The 20219-nt window shown below is 40.6% G+C and overlaps 1 protein-coding gene across 1 annotated transcript; it reads left to right on the forward strand.

Annotated features, from left to right (window-relative positions):
- The first annotated feature begins 229 nt into the window (after positions 1-229).
- LOC141687435 (uncharacterized) lies at positions 230-1228 on the forward strand. The gene is made up of 2 exons (XM_074492710.1): positions 230-566; positions 648-1228. The coding sequence occupies exons 1-2, from the start codon at positions 237-239 to the stop codon at positions 1194-1196; spliced, it is 879 nt and encodes a 292-aa protein (XP_074348811.1). The 5' UTR covers positions 230-236; the 3' UTR covers positions 1197-1228.
- The last annotated feature ends 18991 nt before the right edge of the window (positions 1229-20219 follow it).

The following is a 20219-nucleotide window of genomic DNA, read 5'->3' on the forward strand; positions in this document are numbered from 1 at the left end:
CATTTATAATGGGCTCACTCAGGATGATGGCACCACCACCAGCTGGACTCTTTTAGAAGAGTTTTCCCTGATTCATGTGGGACTATCCTCTGTTTCTCAACAGGGTATTTCTCTTCCCTTCTCAATTTTTCTTTATTTCACGCATTATTAACATCACTTATTTTGTCTTTTGCTTTGTTTCAGCTGCTAAGGAGATTAACGAGGACAATGTCCCCTTGGTCGAGGAAACAGCTAGGATGAAGAAAGCTCGGTTAGCAGGCCTAGACACCAGAGGAAAGGCGACAGAGCCTATCTTCTTGAGAAAGCACAAGGAGCCTATGGGGGAGGCTTCAACTGAAGGAGCTGAGGGCCATAATGCTCCTATCACTGCTGCTGCCCCTGCTGCTGCTGCTACAGGCGCCTTTCAGCCTCTCTGGGGATTCCGCCGAGGGGATACCGTGGTTGGTTCCACGAAGCATGCTTGGGATTGGTCCTACCATAGCGTGACCCCAAAGGACTTTACTGATGTGGTGGCCACCCCTGACCTTGAGAGGATTAAGCTCATGGGAGCCCAGTCTCTGGCTTCGGTATGCCTTCTCTTTTTTAAACTTATTTCTCGTTCTTGTAGCACTTTCTTGCCTTATACTTTGTTAATTGTTTTGTTTCAGTCTAACGCCTACTTTCAAGGCGCTGTGAGGCAAGCCGAATCATGGAAGCGGGCTTCTGATAAGGCCGATAATGCCCTCAGGAGGCAGCAGAAGAAGTATGCTACCCTGGAGAAGAAGCTCAAGCGCAAGGAGGAAGAACTCGGAGAGTCTAACGCCGAGCTGGTGGTACTTCGGGCGGAGAAGGATAAAGCTATAGACAATTATCTGGACTCGGAGGAGTTTGCCCAATCCATGAGGATTAGGGATGATTCAGTCTTTCCCGAGTTTTTTAGGACTGGCTGGGACACGGCCCTTGGGACCGTGAACGAGGCTTGTCCTGATATTAACCCGGCGGACTACATCTGCCCTGACGATGAGGCTTTGCTACAGAGGTTTCGTACCCGAGTAGTTGTCTCGGATCATGTTCCTCAGGATCCACTTCTTCCTCCTCCCGAGTCTTTTTCCAGACCTGCTGAGGATGACAGCTCTTCCTCCTCCGAGACGACGGAGACATCTAGCGAGAGCGGAGAAGACGATGATATGGACGCCGAGGGCACCTCAGCTCCTTAGAGCTTTTTCAGCCCTGCGTGGCTTTTTTTATTTTCGAGACTTTATTTATCAAACTTTTTGTAACATCTATCAGATCTATCTCATTAATCACCTTTTATGCTTTGCATCCATGCATTTGATTTTTATTTGTTAGGCCACAATCATACTTTGAAGAACTTATGAATTTCATAAAATTGTCTGGGATTCGTCCCTTAAGTCTTAATAAATTTCGTAATAAAACTAAAACATATAAATCCTAAGCAAGCAAAGCTTCAAGGTGCTTTTCAACCTACTCGCCATCCTGACGAGTGAGAATCGTACTTCGACCATCTTACACGTAGTAAACCTTCAGGTTTTGTGCGTGCCAGGTTCTCGGGACTTCAAAACCATCCATAGTCTCCAGCTTGTAGGTTCCTCTACCCTGAACGCTCTTGACTCTATACGGCCCTTCCCAATTTGGGGCAAGCTTTCCTTTCTGTCCGACACCAGAAGCCTCTATTTTTCTCAAGACTAGGTCACCTTGTTTGAAAATCCTCTCTTTAACCTTTAGGTTGTAGTAGAATGAAGCCTTTTTCTGATATTCTACTATCTTTGCGTGTGCTTTATCTCGTACTTCATCGATTAAATCCAGGGCTAACTTCTGCCCTTCCTCATTTTCTTTTTCATCAAAAGCCTGAATCCTTGGAGAAGAATGTGATATCTCCACGGGAACTACTGCTTCCGCCCCATATGCCAACATGAAAGGAGTTGCATCTGTCGTGACTCTACAGGTAGTCCTATAAGCCCATAATATGGGAAGTATCTCATCTACCCAATTATTTCTCGACTTTTCGATCCTCTTCTTTAGTCCATCCAGGATTATCCGATTTGCTACTTCCGCTTGCCCATTGGCTTGCGGGTGAGCCACAGAGGTGAATCGTAACTCAATTTCATTTTCTTCACAATACTTCTTGAATTCCTCATTGTTGAATTGCGTTCCATTGTCAGTGACGAGGATACGGGGAATTCCATATCGGCACATAATATTTTCCCACAGGAATTGTGCAACTTGCTTAGTTGTGATTTTGGCCAAAGGTTTGGCTTCGATCCACTTGGTGAAATAATCAATGGCTACAATCAGAAACTTCCTTTGTGCTGTGGCCATAGGAAAAGGCCCTAGAATATCCATCCCCCACATAGCAAAGGGAATAGGTGAGTTGATAGAGGTCAGCATCTCGGGGGGTTGTCTGGCGACTGGTGCATGCTTCTGACAACGATCACACTTCTTTACATATTCTTTGGCATCAGCCATCATTTCTGGCCAATAGAAGCCTAAACGAGTTATCTTATGAGCCAAGGCCCTGCCCCCCAAGTGTTGCCCACAAATGCCTTCATGCACTTCCTCAAGAGCCAAGCGTGCCTCATCCGGCCTGAGACACCTCAAGTAAGGAACCACGAAAGATCTCTTATACAGAATCCCATCTATCAAGGAGTACCTTAGTGCTCGAACAGTTAACTTTCGTGCTTCAGTTGCATCGCTTGGCAACCATCCGGTTTGAATGTGAGCCTTAATGGGATCGATCCATGACGTCCCTAGGCCTATGGGAGCCACAAGCTTAACATCTATGCTTCGCGTCTTTAAAACACGAAAGTATACACTCCCTGAACTTTCTTCTATCTCAGATGAAGCAAACTTTGATAGCGCATCTGCCTTAACATTTTCTTCCCTTGGAATGTGCTCAACATGACATTCATTAAATTGGGTCATCACAGCCCTTACTAGGCGGACATATTTAGCCATTGTATCATCCCTTGCCTCAAATTCTCCCTTTACTTGGGATATGATCAGCTTTGAGTCTCCACGGACCTTTAAGTTTTTGACTCTAAGTGTCCCAGCTAGACCAAGGCCTGCTATCAGGGCTTCATACTCTGCCTCATTGTTTGTGGTTGGGAAGTCTAGCTTCATGGCATACTCAATTAAGAATCCATCAGGGCTTTGCAAAACCAACCCTGCTCCACTGGAATTTGTTTTTGATGCTCCATCAAAATAGAGAACCCAATATTCTTTCTCCTTGTCCCCATTGTCGACTCCCTTGTCTTGAGGTGTGGTATCTTCCTGCCCCCCGACTTCTTGGTTGGGTATGGTACATTCCACCACGAAGTCAGCTAGTGCCTGGGCTTTTATGGCTATACGTGGCTTATACTTGAGATCGAACTCTCCCAACTCTATTGCCCACTTAATTAGTCTCCCACTTGCCTTGGGACTGTGAATGATATTTCTCAGTGGCTGATTTGTTAGCACCTCAATCTGGTGAGCCTGAAAATAAGGACGCAGCTTTCTCGAAGCCATTACCAAGGCTAGAGCGAATTTCTCAATAGTTGAATAATTCAACTCAGCACCATGCAAGATTTTGCTGACATAGTATACGGGTTTCTGGACTTTCAGTTCCTCCTTAACCAACACCGCGCTCAAGGCGCTTTCTGAAACAGCCAAGTACAAGAATAAAACTTCACTCAGAACTGGCTTGGCCAATAACGGGGCCTGGCCCATATACTTCTTTAACTCTTCAAATGCCTTCTGATTTTCCTCACTCCATACAAAGTCTTTAATGTTCTTTAATGACTTGAAGAATGACAAGCACTTGTCTCCTGACTTGGAGATGAATCGTCCTAGCGCAGCAACCCTTCCTGTGAGTTTCTGAACATCCTTGACAGTTTTTGGGGGTTCCATGTCCAGGATTGCCTTTATTTTATCGGGGTTAGCCTCAATTCCCCTCTTTGAGACCATCAATCCCAAGAATTTTCCAGATCCTACTCCGAAAGCACACTTCGTGGGATTCAACATCATCTTGTGGTACCTCAGGACCTCAAAAGCTTCCCTCAAATGGGTTATATGATCAGTCTTTACTAGACTCTTGACTAGCATGTCATCAACATAGACTTCCATAGTCTTCCCAATAAGATCTTTAAAAATTTTATTCACCAACCTTTGATAGGTGGCTCCTGCATTCTTGAGACCAAACGCCATAACAAGATAACAATAAACACCAAAGTCAGTGATAAATGATACCTTTGGAATGTCATCCTTATGCATTTTGATCTGGTTGTATCCGCTAAATCCATCCATGAAACTCAGCATCTCATGTCCAGCGGTGGCATCAATCAAAGTATCAATTCTAGGCAGCGGAAAACAGTCTTTGGGACATGCATCATTCAGATCGGTGAAGTCTATACACATCCTCCACTTTCCATTAGCCTTCTTCACCATTACAGGGTTTGCTAACCACTCCGGAAATTGAATCTCCTCAATGAAACCAGCCTCTAAGAGCTTTTCCACTTCCTGCTTTATAGCCTCTTGTCTTTCCGGGGCAAAATTTCTTTTCTTTTGTTTTACTGTCTTCCGGCTTGGATCCACGTTTAACTTGTGGGTAATTAACCCCGGGTCTATGCCTGGCATATCAGCTGCTGACCATGCAAACACATCACTATTTTCTTGCAAAAATTTCACTAACTTCCCTCTAAGGGGCTCCTCTAATGTAGCTCCAATAAAAGTCATCCTCTCAGGATTCTTGGGATCTAAAGGAACCGAATCCAATTCTTCTGCTGGCCTTCCTCTATTCTCATCATTTTCTCGAACATCCATATCTTCAATAGGAAGAACCTGCCCCCCGACTCCATCTGCCCTCAAAGAGGCCACATAACAGCTTCTAGCCATTTTTTGATCTCCCCTCTCTTCTCCAATCCCGTTTCGGGTGGGAAACTTCATGACTGAATGGTAGGAAGAGGGGACTGCCTTGAAGGCATGTATCCCTGTTCTCCCCATGATAGCATTATAAGTTGAACTAGCCTTTACCACCACAAAATCCAGCATCTGCGTTGCTTGCCTTGGCTCCGTACCTATGGTGGTTGGTAATTTAATTATCCCTTCCACAGGACATTCTACTCCAGCAAATCCATATATCGGCATGTCGGTTGGTGTCAACTGGGAGTCGTTATACCCCATCCTTAGAAAGGTGTCGTGGAGCAAGATATCCACAGAAGCACCATTATCCACAAGGACCCTCTTAACCGGGCTATTTCCTATTATCGGCGTTATGACCAGCGGGTCGTCATGGGGAAACTTCACACCCTCTAGGTCGGAATCATCAAAAGCCAATGTTACTTCTGTCCTGGCCCTCTTCGGGGCTTCTCCAACAATATGCATAACCTCTCTAGTATATGCCTTTCTGGAATTTTTGGACAATCCAGCAGCAGTTGGACCTCCAAAGATCGTGTTTATCACAGGCCCTCGAGGTCTCGGCCCTCCATAAATGGTGTTTATAACTGGTCCTCTAGGTTGGGGATTCCGCCCCTGATCATCTTGGTCCCTCCTACGATCTTCAAAGTTCTTCCTTCCATTATTGTTTCTGTCTCCTCCATCTCCAGTATACTTGTTCAGCCTTCCTTTTCGAATCAAAAACTCAATTTCATCTTTCAACTGCCTACACTCATCGGTGTCATGACCAACATCTTTGTGAAACCTGCAATACTTGCCCTTATCTAGCTTGGCGGGATCAGCCTTCAAGGGCTTAGGCCAGCGAATATCTCTGTCTTTCTCAATCTCCATCAAAATCTGACTTCTGGGGGCATTCAGCTTAGCGTATTCAGTGAACTTTTGCCCAGGTCCTCCCTTCTTGGGGGTTGAATCAGGGTTTTGTTCAGTTCTAGGATACTTATCCTTAGCGATGTACTCCAAATCAGTTTTTCGTTTCTTGCCTCCAGTGGGCTCATTACTTACTACGGTCTTCCTCATACTCTCTTCAACCTTGATATACTTCCCTGCCCTCTCTTGGAGCTGCAACATGCTCTCAGGGGGTCGTTTGGCCAAAGACATCTTGAAAAACTCATCCCTAGTTCCTTGTTGCAGCGCTATCATGGCTACCTTATCATCAAGGTCTGGGACTTTTAAAGCCTCCTTTGTAAAACGATTTAGGTAATCTCTTAAGGATTCTTTAGCTCCCTGCACAAGACTCATAAGAGATGCTGAACTTTTCTCATGGACTCTTCCACTGATGAATTGCTTAATAAAAGCCTGACTTAATTCTCTGAACGATCCAATAGAGTTTGGGGGCAGGCGACTGTACCATCTTTGAGCCATACCCGACAGGGTTTGAGGGAAGGCCCGACACTTTATAGCATCATTCACGGGTTGCAGCAGCAGTGCATTAGAGAATGTCCTAACATGATTAGCGGGGTCTCCCGTGCCATCATAGGCTTTGATAGTGGGCATCTTAAATTTTCTTGAGATATGGGCATTCATTATCTCTTCTGTGAAGGGTGGAGTTGGATCATCAGGATCCCCAAGGGGAAGGAGATTGCTTGGATCAGTTCTTGGGACAGCAGCCCTTCTTCTTACCGGACCATCCAGGTCTATGATAGGAGGAGGATTTCTCCCCCTAGGAGGTATGTGGGGTCTGGTGGCTTGGTAAGCCTCCAAATCACGCCTCAGCCTTTGGATTTCAGCCTCATGAGCCCTGATCTTTTCCTGCACTTCTTGGGGATTCGCCCCTGGGGTGCTTTGGGGGCGTTGCCTTCCATCGGCCATTGGCTCTTTTCCAGGACGCCTCCTTCTCGGGGCCACTTCATCATCCGAAGATTCGGAGTCTCTCTCAGTGTATGGACCAGAAAATTCCCGATCCTCAGGGATAGGATCCAAACCTCGTATATAGGGGGGCGACCGCCCTCGTGCTTCGCTTCGCCCAGCATATCCACTTCCTCCAACCTCAGGGTGAAGGGGCATCCCATAAGGGGGGTTAGTAGTAACAATAGTTGAGTATTCATACCCGACGGGTCGAGAATTCACAGGTATATGTATTTGTTGAACTTGAGGATTCGTACCTTGAGCAGTCGGGGGAGTTGTCCCTTGTGGCTGAGGATGAGTTGCCCCTGTCTGGGCTTCCCCCTGAGTAGATGCATAAGTTGAATGGGGAGGAACCTCCACGGTTGATGAAATCACCTGGGTTGTCCCTGATGGTGTTCCCTCATCCAGAGTGCTGGTTGTTCTCCGTGTTCTCGCCATGGTTGTTGTTGCGAAGTTTCCCACAGACGGCGCCAAATGTTATGGATTAAAACTACTATATATTATTGCTGTATTTAATACTAAGGAACGTGAGCTCCAAGGCTCGATTTGACTGCTCTTGTGTTTCGTGACTCAATCTGCCTTAACAAGATGCCTACGTACCTTGCTGATTGCCAAGGATCAAGTCAAAAAACGTAGTTCTTGGTTTGTGGGGTGAGGCCCCTTATATAGATGCGGGAGTCCTTGAATTGGACTTGGTATAGGAGGCTTGGTGGATAAGCCTCTGAATTAGGATAGACTTAGGAGTCCTAGGAAGTAGGAAGTTGATTCCTTATCCTTTCAGGTCCCCTTGAGGCTAATCTCTAAGGATTTATATCCTCATCGGGACTCTTTTCAACATCTGATTTCTCCCTTATTAATTAATTACGAAATTAATTAATAATCAGGGCTTTTTGGGCCTCTTTTATTCCACCAGGCCTAATCTGGTCCGTCAGACTTAACCTTTCTGGTCTGAATATTATACATCTTATTATTATTGGGCCTAGCAGCCCATTAATTATAAAATCAGGACTTATTTATCCCTATCATCTAGCATGCTAGAAGCCCTGGATTTGTTGAAGTTGCAGGGAGGCTAGATGTGCCTGAAGGATCTTCTTGGTGCTGGCATTTGTAGTGGTTTGAAGAGCAGTATTTATCTGATTGATTAACTGGATTAGGGTTTTCTTGAAGTAGTGCTCATCACAGTGTTTTGAGAATGCCCATGATGGCATACCTGACCTTGAACTTGAGCCTACTTCTCCCCCTATGCCCATTGCTTCATCTTCACTATTCCCACTCCCATCTCCAAAGAAATCAGCTGAACCACCAGTCTCATAGTCCACATCACCAGCTGTAGAAGGCAAAGCTGTGATTGCATCCTTAGCTCTCATTAGGGACTGTGTGGTATGCACCAAATTCAGCATCCTTTCTGCATTGTCATTGCCCTATTCAGCTAAAAGTTGATAAGCTGGAACAGGGTGAGTAAATGCCTCAACATCAAGGGAAGTAGAATCTATAACAGCTTTAGGATGCTGAGATAGTCCTTCCATGTCTGCATCCTGGACATTCATTGACTCACTGGAAAAGACATCCATCCTTATTTCTCCAGTACCTGTATTTCTCTCATGTTCTCTCTTTTGTTGCATCAGGGTCTCAACCTGGCTCCCCACCCTCACACCCTCACCTTCACCTACTAAGGTGGGACTCCTCTCACTCTCTTTTGCCAATCCTGAAGAAATGGATTGCAAATTTTCACTCATTTCCTCTCCTTTTTCCTGGGAGTAACCCAGACTCTCACTCAAAATACACTTCTCTCTCAATCCTAAGAGTGACTGTACAACCACCAAATCTTCTGCACTTGAAATAATTGAAGTTTGAAATTGTGCAGAGATACTCGACGGATGAGTGATATCCATCGAGTGAGTGGTTTTGCTATCCGACGGATAACTGCTGTTAGGCTTATCCGTCGGGATACAATCACTACTCGACGGATGAGCAATATCCGTCGAGAGAGTAGAAATGAATGAGCTGGGAATAGAAACTATTTTGACTCTGTGCTGATTGAAGATATTTTAGGCACAGATGACACAACAGTTCCTGAAAGAATTGGCAAGTGAGCCAACAAATTATCTAAAAGATGATGCTCACTTGCATTGGATTTGGGCTTCCCCAACAGAGTTAAAGAAGGGGAATCAAGAATTGATGAGTTTATCATATCCACATCCAGAGAATTTTTTGGTGAGTTTGGTGTTTGAGGTGCTTCTATAACTAGAGATTTTAGCTGTGACTCCACATTTATTGGAGCCACATCAAACTGAATTTGTGAAGGTGCAGTGACGGTGTCTTTAGCACCAGTTTGCACAGTATGTGTACCCTGTGCATCCCCAAAGGTTTTAGATTTCTTCTTTTTGGCATAAGTTTGGGGTGAGCTTGTGTCCCTAACCCTCTTGGCCTGTGCTCTTGGTTGAGAGCTTTGTTCAATAGCTACATCCTTTTGGGAGGATGCAGCTAGAAATGAGCTTTTGTCCTTTTTAAGCACTGCAGTTTGTTGGGAAACTGCAGTGTGGCTAGGCTGGGATTCACTCAACTCTCCAACCTTATTCTTGGGGTTTCTTTTATGTTCACCCCTTACCTCACCTAACTTACCCTCCCTCACACTCCCCTTTTTGGCTTTAGTGGATTTTTCAACTGGCATCTTTTGGGAGATGCCAGAGGGGGCTTTCTTTGACTTGGATTTTGAAATAATTGTAGGTTTGGCAGCTTTGGTAGGCAACTGTTTGGTCAATGACACAGTTGCCATAGCTGCACTTGAACTTAAAGAAATTGTGGAGGTTGGAATTGTTGTAGGGATTAGTGAACTTACCTCACTAACCTGAGGTGCTTGCATTACATGAAAGTAGAACATTGGCACATCCTTGTAATGATTGGCCCTGTTCAAATCTGCAATGAGCCTTCTCTCTTGAACCCAACAATCTAGTTTGTTGTTAGGGTTCTCATACATAATTTCTTCACAGATGTGGTTAGCTAATAACATAAGAAATCTAGCATAATACACAGTCTTACCTCTTTTATTTAACTCTCCTAATTTAAAACCTAACTCAAAAAACACAAGGTCACTGAAATTGTAGAATTTATCTGTAACTAGCATGTAGAGCATGTTAAGCATGGAAATATTCACTGAATCAAAATTGCTGACCTTTCTTGAGAAAACTCTTGTAACTACATCACACAAGAAACTCCACTCTTTTCTAAGACCCATGTTTGTTGTAAGTGCATAGTGCTTGGAATTAAGCATATTGATTATATCAGTGTCAGTGTGTGGTGAAGTCACATTGTTATCTGGAATTTTGAAACATGCTTTTATCACATAACTATTGATACATAATTCTTTACCTTTAATGGTTAGAGTGATGGTCTTATCTGTAGAGTTGTAGGTAGCAGTGGTCCACATCTCTTCAACAACTTCACAGAAGATTGTGGGTGATTCCGGCATGACATAGTCGAGCTTGCAATTCTTCACAAAGTCCATCATCTTGTGATAGTCTCGAGATTGCTGAATACCCTTATTCACTAGTGCGGTGAAATTGTTCTTCTCATAAATGTACCCAGTTTGAGACATAATCTTTACAACGGGTGCCATTGTTAGAGAATAAAAGCTTGAAGAGAAAGAGAGTAAGTGCTTTGAGAGAGAATGAAATTAGAGCAGTTGAATTGAGAATGATAAAAGAAAAGCAATTGCAATGAAATAAGCTTTTATACTATCTCAAAAATAACTGATAAAAATAATAAAATAAAATAAAGAAACCAATAGAAATTGCCTAAAATAGTCGTTAAAAAAATAAACTGTAAAAATTCCCATTATCCGTCGTGTTATACTTACAAACTTTAAGTATACTCGATGGATAATGTACATGGAATTAACGGCTAAGATTATGACAATTCGACGGATGAGGATAAACTGTTATCTGTCGAGACATAAAATAATCCAGAAACATAATTGATTTTTTTAGCAAATAATATATCGACGGATGATCAAACTCGATGGATAACGATCATCCGTCGAGATGTAAATTTTGACATAGCCAAAATTTCTTCCAAGACTTAAAAATTAATTAAGTTTCTGGCTTCATTTCAACTTGCAAATTAACTCACATATATATTAAGAGTAATTAAGCTTACCTAACTCATTTACCAGCCTTGAAAAGGTGGATTCATCCAGTTGCTTGGTAAAGATATCTGCAAGCTGCTTCTCACTTGAAACAAAATGTAGTTCCACAGTACCATTCATTACTTGTTCCCTTATGAAATGGTACTTGATATCTATGTGCTTTGTTCTTGAATGTTGTACTGGATTTTCAGTGATGGCAATTGTACTTGTGTTATCACAGAAAATAGGAATTCTTTCAACTTGCAAACCATAGTCTAGCAATTGATTTTTCATCCATAAGATCTGTGCACAGCAACTACCAGCAGCAATATATTCAACTTCAACTGTAGAAGTAGAAACTGAATTTTGCTTTTTACTGAACCAGGACACAAGCTTGTTTCCTAGAAATTGACAGGTTCCTGTTGTACTTTTTCTATCAATTCTACAACCTGCATAATCTGCATCTGAATAACCAGTTAGATCAAAACCAGAATCTCTAGGGTACCAAATGCCAAGATTTGGTGTACCCTTGAGATATCTGAAAATTCTCTTAATAGCTATTAATTGAGATTCTCTAGGATCAGCCTGAAATCTAGCACATAAATATGTAGCAAACATTATGTCTGGTCTACTAGCTGTTAAGTATAGAAGTGAGCCAACCATGCCCCTATATCTTGAAATATCCACAGACTTTTCAGTAGTTTTTAATTCAAGCTTAGTTGCAGTGGCCATGGGAGTTTTTGCAGATGTGCAATCCATTAGATCAAACTTCTTTAAGAGATCAAAAATATATTTAGTTGGACTAATGAATATTCCATCACTAATTTGCTTAACTTGTAAGCCAAGAAAGTAAGTTAGTTCTCCCATCATACTCATTTCATACTTACTTTGCATCAATTTGGCAAACTTTTTGCAAAGTTTCTCATCTGTAGAGCCAAAAATAATATCTACATAAATTTGAACAAGTATACTAGAGCCGTTAACATTTCTGAAAAATAAAGTTTTATCTACAGTACCTCTTGTGAAGTGATTTTCCAAAAGGAACTTTGATAAAGTATCATACCAGGCTCTAGGTGCTTGCTTCAGTCCATAAAGTGCTTTCAAGAGATAATGGACATGTTCTGGAAAATTTGGAACTTCAAAGCCAGGAGGTTGACTGACATAGACTTCTTCCTCCAAGTCTCCATTCAGAAAGGCACTTTTGACATCCATTTGATAGACCTTGATGTTGGCATGAGCTGCATAGGCTAAGAAGATTCTGATGGCTTCAAGTCTTGTAATAGGAGCAAATGTTTCATCAAAATCTATTCCTTCTTGCTGACAATAGCCTTTAGCAACCAATCTAGCTTTGTTCCTGACTACTATGCCATTTTCATCCATCTTGTTTCTGAATACCCATTTGGTACCAATTGGATTCTTTCCTTTAGGCTTGGGCACCAGCTTCCATACATTATTCCTTTCAAATTGGTTTAGCTCCTCCTGCATAGCTAAAATCCAATCAGGATCCAACAAAGCTTCTTCTACCTTCTTTGGTTCCTCCTTGGAAAGAAAGCTGCTGTATAGACATTCTTCCTGAGTTGCTCTTCTTGTTTGAACTCTAGAACAAACATCACCAATGATAAGCTCAAAGGGGTGATCTTTTGTCTATTTCCTTTGTTGAGGTAGATTAGCTCTAGATAAAGAAACCTCATTATTGTCTTGATGTGTGATTGAGTGTTGATTGTTAGAAACTCCCCCTGAGTTTGTGGATCTTTGATTTGAGAAAGGGGAACTTTCTATAGGTGATCTATCTTGACTTCCTGCTCCTTTTGATAACCCGACGGATGGTGAATTTTGAGTATCGATGGATGAAGCTGGTTGTCTCCCGACGGATAACGCAGATTGCCTTCCGACGGATGAAGCATTATGTAACTCGACATATGTTGAGTTTTTTGCTTCATTGGTAGTAGATTTATCGGCATTATCCTTAGATACTGTTTCTTGACCACTTTCATCATCACTGTCATCACTAACCATCTCCATATTGTCGAATTTGAGGCTCTCATGGTAATCTCCATCTTTTAGTCCTTCAATCTTTTATCATCAAAAACAACATGTATTGATTCCACAACAATGTTGGTTCTTAGATTGTAGACTCTATATGCTTTACCAACAGCATATCCAACAAAAATCCCTTCATCTGCTTTAGCATCAAACTTTCCATTTTGATCAGTTTGATTTCTCAGAATATAGCACTTGCAGCCAAAGACATGAAGAAAATTTAGAGTTGGCTTCTTGTTCTTGAACATTTGATAGGGAGTCATGCATCTTGCTTGATTAACCAAAGAAATATTCTGAGTGTAGCATGTAGTATTTACAGCTTCAGCCCAGAAATATATTGGCAGTTTTGATTCTTCAAGCATTGTCCTTGCAGCTTCAATAAGTGATATGTTCTTCCTTTCCACTACTCTATTCTGTTGTGGAGTCCTTGCTACTGAAAACTCATGCAGAATCCCATTTTCCTCACAAAATGCTCTCATGACTGAATTCTTGAACTCAGTTCCATTCTCACTCCTGATTCTTCTAACCTTGAAATCAGGATGATTATTGACTTGCCTTATGTGATTGATGATGATTTCACTAGCCTCATCTTTGGACTTTAAGAAATATGTCCAAGAGAACTTTGAGAAATCATCTACAATTATTAGGCAAAATATTTTCCTTGAGATGGACAATACATTGACTGGTCCAAACAAATCCATGTGAAGCAGTTGCAAAGGCTCTTCAATTGTTGAATCAAGTTTCTTCCTGAATGATGCTTTAATCTGCTTCCCTTTTTGGTAGGCATCACACAGTCCATCCTTAGAAAACTCCACTAGAGGAATGCCTCTAACCAGTTCTTTCTTTACTAGCTCATTCATGGTCTTGAAGTTTAAACGGGACAACTTCTTGTGCCATAGCCAACTTTCATCCTGACTTGCTTTACTGAGAAGACATGTTACAGATTCTGCATTAGATGAGTTGAAATCAGCTAGGTACACATTTTCTTTTCTCACACCAGTGAGAACCACTTTGTTGCTTCTTTTATTAGTCACAACACAGGCTTCTGAGTTGAAGGTTACTGAGTTGCCTTTTATCACAAAGCTGGATGATACTCAACAAGTTGTGTTTGAGACCATCCACTAAGGCAATCTCCTCAATGATGACATTGTCCTTTAAAATCAAGCCATATCCCACAGTATAACCCTTGCTGTCATCTCCAAAAGTAATACTTGGGCCAGCTCTCTCCTTAAACTCTGTGAGTATGGTAGAATCACCAGTCATGTGTCTTGAACAACCACTATCCAAGTACCAAAGATTCTTTCTGTTTCCCTGCACACATCAAAATCAAATCAAGTTAATTTTGGTACCCAAGTTTCCTTGGGTCCTGCCTTGTTAGCTTTCTTTTTCTGTTTCTTAGGCTTTATCTCATTTGACTTAGGAATCTCAGATTCATCCTTAGTCGTTTGAGTTAGACCTTTGAAACCATTCATTGTAACAGAATTATCATGCATATTATGACTAACAGGAAATGGCATGCTATGTGTAAACATGTTATTCCAGTAAGGCAAGCTAAATGGCATTTGTGGCATACTATATGTAGCATAATAAGGATTAGGTGCAAATGGAATATTAGCAAACTGTGCATTCATGTTCTGTGTAGACATAGCATTAATAGGCATGGGAGGTATGGCATTCATCTTAGGAAATTGAGGTTGCACAGACATGGAAGTAGGCATGGCAGATTTGCAATTAACAGACAAATGATTTACACTACCACACTTGACATAGATTTTTCTAGGAGCATATTTATCAGGTGTGTAGTTGTTGTGTTTGTTAATCCCTACTTTACCATTCCTATTGCTTTTCTTTTTAGTCTCTGTTTTACCTCAATCTTTTCAAGTCTGTCACTTAACTGTTTGACAGTCATGTGACCAACATTCGCCTTTTTCCCTTTCTTAACCTGACTCAATTCTCCTGAAACAAAGTTCTTGGAAACAGACCCATACTTCTCATTCAGCTTAACAAGTTTGGCTATACTGATAGGCTTGCTTACAGCCGACGGATGAGGATTTTCATCATTCGATGGATAATACTTTTTGTTATCCGACGGATGATCCTCATCATCCGTTGAGTCTACATCTGTAAGCACTCCATCTACCAAATTTGGTTCTAGTTTCTCTTTGTTCTTTTTCCAGGCTGCATCACAGAAAGACTCAATTCCTTGAACTTTGGTGATTTGAGCATGGACATCCCTGAATGTTTTCCATGCTTTAATCACCTCTTGTTCACGCTCGAGCTGCTTCTTTAAAATTTCCTCTTTCTTCAAGGACTCAGTTAATTCCTCCTTGGCAATTTTACACTCAATTCTTAATTTTTCAAAATCAATGAACTGAGACTCAAGCACATTATTTCTCTCACTCAAAAATAAATTATTTTCTTTGATTTTAGCATTTTCTTTAGTAAGAGACTTAAGTGTAACACGCAAATGATATAGCTCTGTAGACATGTCATTTATGGCATCATTACACTCAGCTCTAGATAAATGTGCAAGGTTTGTAGTAATTACTTGATTACTTGAAGAACTTGTTTCTGTCTAATCAGACTTGGCCATTAGGGCTAAATTGACATAGCTGACATCTTCATCCAGACCATCTACAGCCCAGTCATTTTCTTGTATTATGAAAGCCCTTTCCTTCTGTTTGAGCTGCTCAAAGTATTTTTGCTTATAATCTACTGGCTCAAACCTTTTCTTATTAGAATCTGACTTCCTACACTCACTAGCAAAATGCCTTGCCAAGCCACATTTGAAACATTTGAATTTTGATTTATCCACCATGTTTCTATTTGGCTTGGCTGCTCCAAAGTTCTTTTTGAACTTGAGCTTGGCAAATCTCCTGGAAAGAAATGCTAGATGTTCATCAATGTCATCCATGTCATCTTGGCTCAAAGAATCTTCACTTTCTACTGCAAGCCCCTTGCCCTTGTTCTCACAGACCCTTGAATTTGATTCAACAGCTTCCATCTTCACTTCCTTCTCCTTTTCCAAATCAACAACTAGTGCAATGGATCCTCCTTTCTTCTTTCCTCTCTCCATCCTTTCATCCTACTCTATTTCAAGTTTTGTAGGTTTTCAGGATGCCTTACAGTCTCTCCAAAGTAAATTCCTTATAATCCTGTGAGTTTCTTAATGAGACTGTCATTGGTTTCCATTTCTTTGGAAGAGATCTAAAGAATTTTAGATTGGAGTCTTTTGTCTGATAGACCCTTCCATGCAACTTTAGAGAATTTAGTAGTTTTTGAAACCTACTAAAAATGTCAGTGAGAGACTCACTTTCTTCATTGTGAAAATGCTCATATTGCTGAATCAAGAGCTGCATCTTGTTTTCTCTAACTTGCTCAGTGCCATCACAGATTATCTGTATTGTATCCAAAACATCCTTGGCAGTTTTGCAGTTGATAGTGTTGTCAAACATATCTCCATCAACTCCATTGAACAGGATGCTCATGGCCTTTTTATCCTTCCTGACTTGTTCAATGTCAGGATCAGACCATTCATGCCTTGGCTTGGGGACTGATGACTCGTTTCCTATTGCTGCTCTCATTGGAACATGAGGACCTCTTTCTATGCAGTCAACATAGGCCTCATCTTGAGAAAGCAAGTGAATATGCATTTTTACCTTCCAATGATGGTAATTATCTTTATCCAGAAAAGGGATCTTGACTCCAACATCCTTCTTGTTCATCTTGTTGTATTGTTTTGATCTTTAAACTCTTTGTAAGTTAAGAGCTTGCTCTGGTACCAATTGTTAGTCCCTTAACAATATGACAAGAATTACAGAAGGGGAGTTGAATGGAATTCTTGAAACTTTTTCTTGAAATAAAATGTTCTAACTCAAATATAAATATAAGTGTATTGATTAGTATAATGCGGAATAAAAACTTAAGTGAATCGAAATACAAGTAATTAAAAACAAAAGCCTTTAAAAAATTTCTGGTGGATTGAATGATTCCACCAAAGATATATATTATATATCGAGAGAACTCTGTTTGCAGAGATGCTCACAGCTGCTTACAACAATTGATCTTCTAAGATTGCAGAGAAATGCTAAGAATCCTGCTTACAAATGTTTCTCTGCTTTCTTGCTTAGATTGATAGATTCTTAGTTGCTACTTCTTGGTTTATATATCACCAAGATTACAAAGTAATAAGATAAGATAATAAAACAAAAACTATCTAATCTATTACAATGCTACTTCATTACTCTATTCTTGCATCTTTGAATATCTTCATAATAACATGGAAATGGTAATGCTTCTTTGTTCTCGAGAACCCAGTTGAATAGGCCACCACATTCCATTTGCATCCACTCGACGCATGTGATTGTGTTGTCACTGTCAACTGATATTTGAATTCTTTATCCACCGGTTTCATAATCATCCGTCGGGTTATTGATCATCCGTCGGGTTGTCTATTTGATCATCCGTCGACTCCATTGTAGGGTATCCGTCGGGTAGAAAACTGGCACTTGACTTTATTTCATTTATGCAGAATTACAAGACATCATCTATGTACAATTAATCAACCTATTCTGCATATCTAATTAAAGTCAACATGACTTGAATACTACTTACAAAATCTATACAATGGTGAATGCAGAAATGTGCTATAGACTTATTGTTACATAAGCTACTCACTCGATGAATAATAAGTCATCATCCGTCGGGACTATAATGAGTCGTCCGTCGGGACTATAAATCTTATCCGTTGAGTGCTACATTATTTCACTAAGTAAAATCTACTAAGGTGTTTTGTTCATGACATCATCAAGTACACGACATCTACACAACAGTGATTGTACTACCACTACGTCTTCTGCACTTGAGATAATTGATGAAATTTGTAGCTGTGCAGAGACACTCGACAGATAAGGGATATCCGTCGGGTTAGCAGTTTGACTATCCGACGGATAACTGCTGTTAAGCTTATCCGTCGGGATACAATCACTACTCGACGGATGAGCAGTATCCATCGAGTGAGTAGAAATGAATGTGTTTGGAGTGGAAACTATTATGGACTATGTGCATATTCATGAGAATTTTGGCATAGATGTCTCAACAGTTCCTGAAAGAATTGGCAAGTGAGCCAACAAATCATCCAAAAGATGATGCTCACTTGCACTAGATTTTGGCTTCCCCAACAGAGTTAAAGAAGGGAATCAGGAATTGATGTGTTGATCATATCCACATCTAGAGAGTTTGTGGGAGAATTTGGTGTTTAAGGTGCTTCTATAACTAAAGATTTTGGCCGTGACTCCACATTTATTGGACCCACATCAAACTGACTTTGAAAAGGTGCAGTGATTGTGTCTTCAGCACCAGTTTGCATAGTGTGTGAACCCTGTGCATCCCCAAGGGTTTTTGGTTTCTTGTTTCTAGTATAGTTTTGGGGTGAGCTTGTGTCCCTTACCCTTTTGGCCTGTGCTCTTGGCTGAGAGCTTTCTTCAATAGTCACATTGTAACACCCCCAAATCCGGGGTCGGGGATCCGGGTTGTCACGAGTTCCATTTCCCTTAATAATACTTAATCTTAATAATCAACCAACTACTGCGTACTGTGACCCCACAATATACGCACACACCACAAGTTATAGTCTCAGAGATAAATATCCAAAAATAGCACAAGTCATTTTATTCCACAATTATAAGCCATTACTCTTCAAAAGGGTTTCTGAATAAATTTACATATTCTTTGCCATTATTAGAATTCATAAATATACATAAGTCTGGTACATCAAAAGTTGAAAGCCTAGCCTATTGGTAGTTCCTACCTCAGCCACAACGGCATCAACGCCTACAAGAAACTGCGGAACGGTTCCTATCCGCTCACGAATTGGGAGCTTGGTCCTGTTCATCTTGTTTAACTATTGTTGTGTGATGAAAGAAGAAAGCAAGGGTGAGCAACAAGCCCACCAAAATAATATGTATAATAATTTACAATATATGAGCATTCTCATAGTACTCATAAAAGTCTTGGTCAAGCAGATATGAACCAAGTTTGATATCGTAATGCGACCACGTCGTAAAATATTCAGTATATATGTATATATATACTTTTGAAAATCTTTGAGATCCTCTTCCAGGCATAATATACACAGAGTTCCAGTTTATAACTGTATAAAAATATTGTTGCAAGGTGATCTCATATATCTAACCTTGTCTCAACGTTTTTCTGAAAATCTTTGTCATGCATAAGATAATCATTAACCAGAGTTGAAAAGATGAAGTTACGAGATACTCCAATATACTTATATTTTTTCCGAATACTACTTGTGACGCCTGCCAAACCCAGGGTCTAGATTTGGGGGTCACTAGCCAATAAACTATAATAAAATAATCATAGCAGAAAATATAATAAAAATGACCTCTTGCATGCACTGTATCGATCACAGGTTATAGTATGGAACATGCACTAATACAAACCAAGTGTTATTACAAACCATAAGTCTAATTAGTTTTACAACTTATTCAAATTTTATTACAAACCTTTATACTATTCAAGCGTCTCAAACTATCTACCTGGAAGACACAACAAGCTATTTACAAGCACTTGACCTCTAATCAAACATGGAACTCAAGCCTGCTCCGGTTTAGCTGAAAGATTAGATTAATAAACAAGTATGAGCGAAGAGATGCGCATCAAGTAATATAAAGTTTGTAAGTGAACAACAATAACAATATCTGAGTAAAAGTCCAAGCTGATATAAACTTTAATGTTTAAGTGACAATTTAATCAAGCACAATTATGCACTATGTTGTTCCTGATGATCAGTCATGAAACAGAACCGGTATCCCGCAGCCATACCGTAAATATAGGTATCGATATCCCGCAGCCATACCGTACCTATTGGATATCCATAAAAAGGCATATACTCGCCTAGCAAGATATTACACTTTCGTATAATAGCTCACGTTGGACCGGTGCCTCGGCCTCTTACGCTAACCAATAATCAATTCACAAAATAAATTTTGATTAAAGAAGTCGGATCAATGACATCTGTTAGCTCACACACACTATAGAAGGGGGTTGAATACAGTGTTTAGCACAATCAAATCGAATATAAGAACTCAAGTAACAGAAAACATATTTTATTCAACACAATAAACTCTGTTACAATATAGAACTATCCTCTCTCAGTGATGAACAAATTATCACGAGAGCTGCTAGAGTTACAAAGAATAATAACTTTGATAATCGTAACACTTATAGAGTAAACTCTATGCCTGTGTTTATATACTACACA

Source organism: Apium graveolens, chromosome 9 (genome assembly GCF_009905375.1).
Source record: "Apium graveolens cultivar Ventura chromosome 9, ASM990537v1, whole genome shotgun sequence".
NCBI classification, from domain to species: Eukaryota; Viridiplantae; Streptophyta; class Magnoliopsida; order Apiales; family Apiaceae; genus Apium; species Apium graveolens.